A 9,084-nucleotide genomic window follows, 5' to 3' on the forward strand; every position below is an offset into this window, starting at 1 on the left:
ACAGGCGTGAGCCACCGTGCCCAGCCTTCTCTGGATTGTTTTATCCTGGACATTTCATACACATAGAATCATATGATAGGCTCCCTTTTGTATCTTCTTTCAGTAAGCAGAATGTATTCATGCGCATTCGTGTTGTGACATGTATCCGTACCTCACCTGTTTATGGCTGAGTAACATCCATTGTGTGAATATAACTCATTTTTCATTTATCAGTTGATGGACAGATGGGTTATTTTCATTTCTTGGCTACTATGAATAGTGCCACTTGAAATATTCATGTTCAAGTTTTTGTGTGAACATATCTTTTATTTCTCCTGGGTATATACCTAGGAGTGGAATTGCTAGGCCATATTGTAAACCTGCGCATAGCTGTCTGAGGACCTGCCAAATCTTTTATATTTGTACAAGCAAAGTAGGAAGGTCTCAATTTCCCCACATTATTGCCAACACTTGTTTGTTTGTTTTTTGCAAAAAATCAGAAAGCATTTATTATACTGAAATGTGCACATTTCTATGCCACTCAGTATAATTTCAAGTTTGATCAGCATCTAAGTATTTTTACCGCACTTCTAACACCTGATGAGGAATTCAAAATAAGCACACAGCATTAAATGACATTTATCGCTTCATAAATCTTGAGACCCGAAAAGGAATGGTAAATAGACAAGCAAAACTTTTAAAACAAGAGATAAGGGCCAGGCACAGTGGCTTATGCCTGTAATCTCAGCACTTTGGGAGGTCAAGGTGGGTGAATCACCTGAGGTCAGGAGCTCAAGACCAGCCTGGCCAACATGGTGAAACCCCGTCTCTACAAAAATTAGCTGGGCATGATGGCAGGCACCTGTAATCCCAGCTACCTGGGAGGCTGAGGCAGGAGAATCTCTTGAAGCCTGGAGGCGGAAGTTGTGCACTCCAGCCTGGGCGACAAGAGCCAGACTCCATCCCAGAGAAAAAAAAAAAAAAAAAAAGATAAGCTCACTTCTTTCTCCAGCGAGTGGCATAGAAAACATGTAGTCACATGAGAGCAAAGGGAAAATGTTAGAAAGTTCTCTGCCTATAGGGTCTATAGGAGTTACAGATATTTTCAAATCGAAGATGAAAATAGACCATGCTTCTTTGTAGCAAATAATTAACCCTCTTTATGAATAAAACATACAATGTCAAAGCTTTTACCCTCTGAAGTGGTTTGTCTTCTGAGAGAGATTTCAAACTCAAAATTACTCATTTCCTATTTTTGCCTGAACAAAGATGAGGATCAAATAGTACATTCAAACCTGGGTAAATGAACAGAGATGCTACAATTAAAATGAAGCTTAACTAAAAAAAAATTCAGGCTGGGCGTGGTGGCTCATGCCTGTAATCCCAGCACTTTGGGAGGCTGAGGCGGGCAAATCACAAGGTCAAGAGACCAAGACCATCCTGGCCAACATGGTGAAACCCTGTCTCTACTAAAAATACAAAAATTAGCTGGGCATGGTGGTGCATGCCTGTAGTCCCAGCTACTCAGGAGGCTGAGGCAGAAGAATTGCTTGAATCTGGGAGGTGGAGGTTGCAGTGAGCCGAGATCACGCCACTGCACTACAGCCTGATGACAGAGCAAGACTCCGTCTCAAAAACAAACAAAAAAAGTCAGAATTATTGTAATTTGTATTTGTGACTCCACTTTTCCTTTTCTGCAGGACTAGACTAAATTCATTAAAAATAATTATAAATCTATTTTGGTGGATACACAACATGTAAAGTTGTAATTTGTGATACGAGTAACGTAAAATGGACAGGCACAAAGCTGCATAAGAGTGAAGTTTTAGTATGTGATTGAAGTTAAGTTGGTATTAATTCAAATTAGGTTGTGATAACTTCAGGATGTTATATAAAATCTCCATGAAAATCACAAAGAAAATACATAAAGAATGTACATGAAATGAGAAGGCAATCAAATAGTATAACTTTAAAAACTTAAAGTATTTTAAAAGTCAGTCATGGAAGGACCAGAAAATTCATAGATATGTGGAAATTAAACAACACACTGTTAAAAGCCCAATAAGTCAAAGATGAAATCCCAAGGGAAATTAGAAAATGTCCTGAGAAAAATGAAAATGGAAACACAAAATACCCAAACTTCCGGCAGGCAGCCAAAGCAGTACTAAGAGGTAGATGCATAGTGATAATTGCTGACATTAAAAATGAAGAGACATTTCAAATCAACAACTTAACTTTATACCTTACATAACTAGAAAAAGAAGAGCAAACTAAACTGAAGCTAGCGGAATGAAGGCAATGATAAAGCTTAAAGCACAGATAAACAGAATCGAAAACCAATAAAAATAGATAAATTAGATAACAAAAATTTAAAACTTTTTTGAATCAAAGGACATTATTAACAGAGTGAGAAGGCAACCTATGGAATGGGGGAAAACATTTGCAAACCATATATCTGACAAAGGGTTAATATCCAGAATATGTAAAGAAATCCCAGACGGGCACAGTGGCTCATGCCTGTAATCCCAGCACTTTGGGGGAGGCTGAGGCAGGTGGATCACGTGAGGTCAGGTGTTTGAGACCAGCCTGGTGAACATGGTGAAACTCCGACCCTACTAAAAATACAAAAATTAAGCCAGGCATGGTGGCTGGCGCCTGTAATCCCAGGACTTTGGGAGGCTGAGGTGGGCAGATCACTTGAGCCCAGGAGTTGGAGACCAGCCTGGGCAACACGGTAAAACCCATCTCTAATTTTTTTTAAAAAAAGGAAAAAAAATCAAAGAGGAGAAAACACTTCCTAACTCATTATATGAAGCCCTCCTTACCCTGATGCCAAAAAGAGACAAAGACGCTACAAGAACATAAAACTACAGCATCCTTTATCAATATGAATGCAAAAATCAATGAAATACTAGCAAACCTTATACCATAATGAATGGATTATATACCAGGAGCACATGGAATTTTTTCTCAGAATGGAAGGATCGTCCAACATTGGAAAATCAGTCAAAGTAATACGCCACATTAATAGAATGAAGGAGAAAAAAGCACATGGTAGAGAAAAAGCTTTGACAAAACTCAACTCATTTTTGATAAAAAACAAGGAATGCCCAAAAACTCCCTCAACATAAAAAAGACAGATGACAAACCCACAGCTAACACCATACTCAATGCTGAAAAACTCAAAGCTTTTCCCCTAAGGCTATGAACTAGACAATGATATCGGTTTTCATGACCTTAATAAATTACTGTGATAAGAAAACTCATGAGACATACCCTCTTAACTACTTTTTGTTTTCGTGGGGGTGTTTTTTGTTTTTTGTTTTTTATTTTGAGACAGAATCTCGCTGTGTTGCCCAGGCTGGAGTGCAGTGGTGCAATATCGGTTTACCACAACCTCTGCCTCCAGGTTCAAGCAATTCTCCTGCCTCAGCCTCCCGAGTAGCTGGGATTGCAAGCACCAGCCACCATGCCTGGCTAGTTTTTGTATTTTTAGTAGAGACAGGGTTTCACCATGTTGGCCAGGCTGGTCTGAAACTCCTGACCTCAGGTAATCCACCCACCTCGGCCTCCCACAGTGTTGGGATTACAGCAGTGAGCCACCCTGCCCAGCCTACTTTTTTTTTTTAAGTGTAGAAAATAGTACTGTTAATTATAGGTACGTTGGTATACAGCAGATCTCTGGCACTTAATTCATCTTGCTTAACTGAAACTTCATGCCTGCTTATTAGATATTTTCCCTTTCCCCCAGTCCCTGGCAACCACCAATCCACTCATTGATTCTATGTATTTGATCATCTTAGATACCTAATATAATTGGAATTATGCAGTATTTGTCCTTCTGTAACTGGCTTACTTCACCTACGGTAATGTCCTCAAGGTTCATCCACATTGTCACATATTGCAGAATTTCTTGATTTTAAAAGGCTGAATAATATTCTGTTGGATGTGTATACCATGTTGTCTTTATCCATGCATCCACTGAGAACATTAGTTTTTTTCTGTATCTTAACTGTTGTGAATAGAACTTATGAATATGGAAGTGCCAGTATCTGAGATGCTGATTTCAATTTTGGATAAATACCCAGAAATAGAATTGCTAGATCATTTTGTAGTTCTATTTTTAACTTTTTAAAGAAGCTCCATACTGTTTTACATAGCAGCTGCACCATTTTGCATCCTCACCAGCAGCATAAAAGGGTTCCAATTTCTCCCTATATTTGCCAGCACTTGTTATCTTTTGTTTTTTTTTAAAAAAAGGCAATCCTGACAGGTGTGGGGTGATATTTCACTGTGGGGTTTTGTTTGCATTTTCCTGATAATTAGTGAATGTTGAGCATTTTTCATATACCTGTTGGCTATTTGTATGCCGTTTTTGAAGAAGTCTTTAGCTCATTTTTAATTGGTTTGTTGGTTTATTTTTGCTATTGATTTGTAGGAGTTTCTTATATATGTTGAAAATTAACCCCACTTTTTCTATTTAGTATAGTATTGGAAGTCCCAGCCAGAGTAATTAGGTAAGAAATAGAAATAATTCGGCCGGGCGCGGTGGCTCATGCCTGTAATCCCAGCACTTTGGGAGGCCAAGGCAGGTGGATCACGAGGTCAGGAGATCGGGACCACGGTGAAACCCTGTCTCTACTAAAAATACAAAAAATTAGCCGGGCGCCGTGGCTCACGCCTGTAATCTCAGCACTTTGGGAGGCCAAGGTGGGCGAATCACTAGGTCAGGAGATCAAGACCATCCTGGCCAGCATGGTGAAACCCCGTCTCTACTAAAAAATACAAAAAATTAGCCGGGCGTGGTGGCACACGCCTGTACTCCCAGCTATTCGGGAGGCTGAAGCAGGAGAATCGCTTGAACCTGGGAGGCAGAGGTTGCAGTGAGCCGAGATTGTGCCACTGCACTCCAGCCTGACAAAGGAGCAAGACTCTGTCAAAAAAAAAAAAAAAAATTAGCCGGGTGCGGTGGCGGGCGCCTGTAGTCCCAGCTACTCAGGAGGCTGAGGAGGCAGGAGAATGGCGTGAACCCGGGAGGCGGAGCTTGCAGCGAGCCGAGATTGCCCCACTGCACTCCAGCCTGGGCAACAGAGCCAGACTCCGTCTCAAAAAAAAAAAAAAAAAAAAAAGAAAAGAAATAGAAATAATTCAAAAGTATCCTAATTGGAAAAGAAGTAAAAATATCTCTATTTGATTACGGACATGTTGGCTCACATCTGTAATCCCAGCCCTTTGGGAGGCCAAGGTGGGTGGATCACTTAAGATCAGGAGTTCGAGACTAGCCTGATCAACATGGTGAAACCGCGTCTTTAGAAAAAAAAAAAAATTAGCTAGGCTTGGTGGCGCAAGCCTGTAATCCCAGCTACTTGGGAGGCTGAGGCAGGAGAATCACTTGAACCCAGGAGGCAGAGGTTGCAGTGAGCTGAGGTTATGCCATTGCACTTCAGTCTGGGCCACAAGAGCGAAACTTCATCTCGAAAAAAAAAAAAAATCTGTATTCAAGATAACATAATCTTATATGTCAAAATTTTTAATTTCCACCAAAAAAACACAGCACTAATAAAGGAATTCATCAAAATTGTTGTATACAAATTCAATATACAAAAATCAGTTGGAATTCTATAAACAAGCAGTGAACAATTCAAAAGGAAATTAAGAAAAATTACGTTTACATTAGCATCAAAGAGAAGAAAATACTTAGGAATTAGCTTAACCAAGGAGATGAAACGTGTATAAACATTGCTGAAGGAAATGAAAGAGGACGTAAATAAATGGAAAGGCAACATGTTTATGGTTTGGAAGACTGACAATTGTTAAAACGACAGTGCTGTACTACCTAAAGTGATCTCTAGATTCAATGCAATGCCCATCCAAATCCCAACAGTGCTTTCTGCAGAAATAGAAAAACCCATCCAAAAACTAATATACAGTCACCAGGGACCCCGAATAGCCAAAACAATCTTTAAAAAGACGACCAAAGATTTATACTTCCTAATTTCTTCAAAACTACAGTAATCAAGACAATATGGGACTTTTGTAAGGACAGAAATATAGACCAATGTAATAGAATAGAGAACCTAGAGATAAACCCTAACATACATGGTCAAATGATTTTCCACAGGATGCCCAGACCATTCAAGACAGAAAGAATAGTCTTTTTCAGCAAACGGTGCTGGGTAAACAGGATATCCACATGGAAAAGAATGAAGATAGTACATTGCCTAACACCATATAACCATAACTCAAAATGGATCAGAGATCTAAGTGTAAGAGCTAAAACTCTACAACTCTTAGAAGAAAAGATGGGGGACAAGCTTCATAACATTGGATTTGGCAATAATTTCTGAACTGTGGCACTAAAAGCACAGGCAACCAAAGAAAAAATGAATTGGACTTCATCAAAATTTAAACCTTTTGTGTATAAAAGGACTCTACTAAGTGAGTTAAAAGACAATACACAGAATGGGATAAAATACTTTATCAGAGACAAACTACATCTGGAAACTGCAAATCATGAAAGGACTGAGGATTTTTGAGGGTCAGGTAAAATTATGGTTAAAATATGGTTAAAGGCTGGGTGCGGTGGCTCACTCCTGTAATCCCAGCACTTTGGGAGGGTGAGGTGGGCAGATCACGAGGTCAGGAGTTCGAGACCAGCCTGGCCAATATGGTGAAACCCCATCTTTACTAAAAATACAAAAATTAGCCGGGCGTGGTGGTGGGCACCTGTAATCCTAACTACCCGGGAGGCTGACACAGAAGAATTGCTTGAACCTGGGAGTTGGAAGTTGCAGTGAGCCGAGATCACACCACTGCACACCAGCCTGGGCAACAGAGCAAGGCTCCGTATCAAAAAAAAAAAAAAAAAAAAGGTTAAAATGGGGGAAGAGCAGTGGGAGATGGAGGTGGGCGTTTGGGTGTAAGTAGTGTTTGATTGTGAAGGCTTTGTGTGTGTCCTGGACTAAAATATGTGCCCTTTATCCTCCTGGACATGAGCAGTCGACTTTTTTTTTTTTTTTTTTTGAGATGGTGTCTCGCTCTGTCGCCCAGGCTGGAGTGCAGTGGCGCTATCTTGGCTCACTGCAAGCTCCACCTCCCGGGTTCACACCATTCTCCTGCCTCAGCCTCCCGAGTAGCTGGGACTACAGGCGCCCGCCACCACACCCGGCTAATTTTTTTGTTTTTTGTTTTTTAGTAGAGTCTGGGTTTCACTGTGTTAGCCAGGATGGTCTTGATCTCCTGACCTCGTGATCTGCCCGCCTCAGCCTCCCAAAGTGCTGGGATTACAGGCGTGAGCCACCGTGCCCGGCCGAGCAGTTGACTTCTTAACCCATTAGTACATTGCAGGCAGTGGTGAATCGTGATTGGACTCCTGCTTTAGAAACCTCCACACAGTCTCGCGCCCGCAACCCGTCCCGCCCCAGCCGCTGCGGCCTGCACCGGACCCGGAGCCTCCATGCCCAAGTGCCCCGCGTGCGACAAGGTGTACTTCGCCGAGAGGGTGACCTCTCTAGGCAAGGACTGGCATCGGCCCTGCCTGAAGTATGAGAAATGTGGGAAGACGCTGACCTCCGGGGGCCACGCTGAGCATGAAGGCAAACCCTACTGCTACTACCCCTGCTACGCCGCCATGTTTGGGCCTAAAGGCTTTGGGCGGGGTGGATCCGAGACACACTTTCAAGTAAACTGGGTGGGGGAGACTCCATTCTTGGCCGCTTCCTGGGCCACTGTCCAGGCAAATGCCAGGCCTCGCCCCCAGATGCCCAGGGCTCCCTTGTAGCCCCTAATGCTCTCAATAAACCTGAACACTTGGGGGGGAAAAAAAAAAAAGCTCCACACAAACAGCTGAGTGGAGAATGGACTTGAGTGGGAGATCTATTGAAAGGTAAAGAAAATTCACAGGAGACCTTGTGGGGCTCTAGGAAGGAGATTGAGAGACAGAGGTGGTGTTTGTGGGTGGAGATGAAAGGTTTGAGGGAAGATTAGAGGTGAAACCAGCGGAGAGGCAAGCATTAAGAGCAACCCTAAGACTTCAAGCCCCAGAGCCTGAGTGCATGAGTCCACCATTGATGGAAGGAAATTTAGAGCAGGACCATACGATGTGGGCAACAGGGAGAACCAGGAGTTCACTTTGGAACGGGATGTCTTTGGTGCATTCAGGACTCTATGTCGAGATGTCTAACAGGCAGCAGGAGAGTGGGATGTGCAGGCTGGTCAAGAGTAAAATCTGGGCCAGGCAATCCTAGCACTTTGGGAGGCCGCGGCGGGCAGATCACTTGAGGTCAGGAGTTCAAAACCAGCCAGGCCAACGTGGTGAAACCCCGTCTTTACTAAAAATACAAAATTTAGTGGGATGTGGTGACGGGTGCCTGTAATCCCAGCTACTCAGGAGGCTGAGCCAGGAGAATCACTTGTACCTGGGAGGTGGAGGTTGCAGTGAGCCGAGATTGTGCCATTGCACTCCTGCCTGGGTGACAGAGCAAGACTGTCTCCAAAAAAAAAAAAAAAAGAGATCTGGGCTGGAGTCATCCATGTGGGAATTCTTCTCTTCAGGAACACGGTTTGAGCACCTGCCCTGTACTGGTCACTGGGTGTGGTGTCAGGGATACCTCTGTGAATGAGATACCATGGGCTCATCAACAGGAAGGGGGCACACAAGCACTGGGCATCTCCTGTGAAAGTGCTGTGCTAAATGACCCCAGGCAGTGGTCAAAGAGCCCCACATCCAGTCTGGGCACTTCAGGAAGCATCCCTGAGGAAGAGCCCCCTGAGTGGAAACTTGGGGAATTGGCAGGGGTCAGCCAGGCACAGACAGGTGAGGAAGAAGCCTGAGGAAAAAAATGTGCAAAGGCCAGACTGAGAGAGTGCAGGCCCTGCAGGCACGTAGAGGCATTCAGTGCAGCTGAAGCACAGGGACCGGGACCTGGAGTGGAGGTTGGCCACAGAGATGGGGCTGGAGGAATGGACGAGAACTTGATGAGCCAGGCAAGTGGAGGGTTGGGATTTCACCCAGTGGGATGTTGCATCTAAAGTCTTATATTTTTTTCTTTTTTTTTTTGAGATGGAATCTCACTCTGTTGCCCAGGCTAGAGTGCAGTGGTGCAA

General features: G+C 43.2%; 1 protein-coding gene across 1 annotated transcript; it reads left to right on the forward strand.

Moving 5' to 3' along the window:
- The first annotated feature begins 7,435 nt into the window (after positions 1 to 7,435).
- On the forward strand, positions 7,436 to 8,811 carry LOC129023150 (cysteine-rich protein 1-like). Its single transcript, XM_054469686.1, has 2 exons — positions 7,436 to 7,660; positions 8,623 to 8,811. Exons 1-2 carry the CDS (start codon positions 7,436 to 7,438, stop codon positions 8,809 to 8,811), a joined length of 414 nt encoding a protein of 137 aa, XP_054325661.1.
- The last annotated feature ends 273 nt before the right edge of the window (positions 8,812 to 9,084 follow it).

Source organism: Pongo pygmaeus, chromosome 23 (assembly GCF_028885625.2).
Source record: "Pongo pygmaeus isolate AG05252 chromosome 23, NHGRI_mPonPyg2-v2.0_pri, whole genome shotgun sequence".
Lineage (NCBI taxonomy): Eukaryota > Metazoa > Chordata > Mammalia > Primates > Hominidae > Pongo > Pongo pygmaeus.

Bases quoted from the DNA above. Each gene is read 5' to 3' on its own strand.
- LOC129023150 (XM_054469686.1), top strand. From the start codon at position 7,436: ATGCCCAAGTGCCCCGCGTGCGACAAGGTGTACTTCGCCGAGAGGGTG. The intron at 7,661-8,622 runs GTAAACTGGGTG...GCTCATCAACAG, and splicing joins GATCCGAGACACACTTTCAA to GAAGGGGGCACACAAGCACT.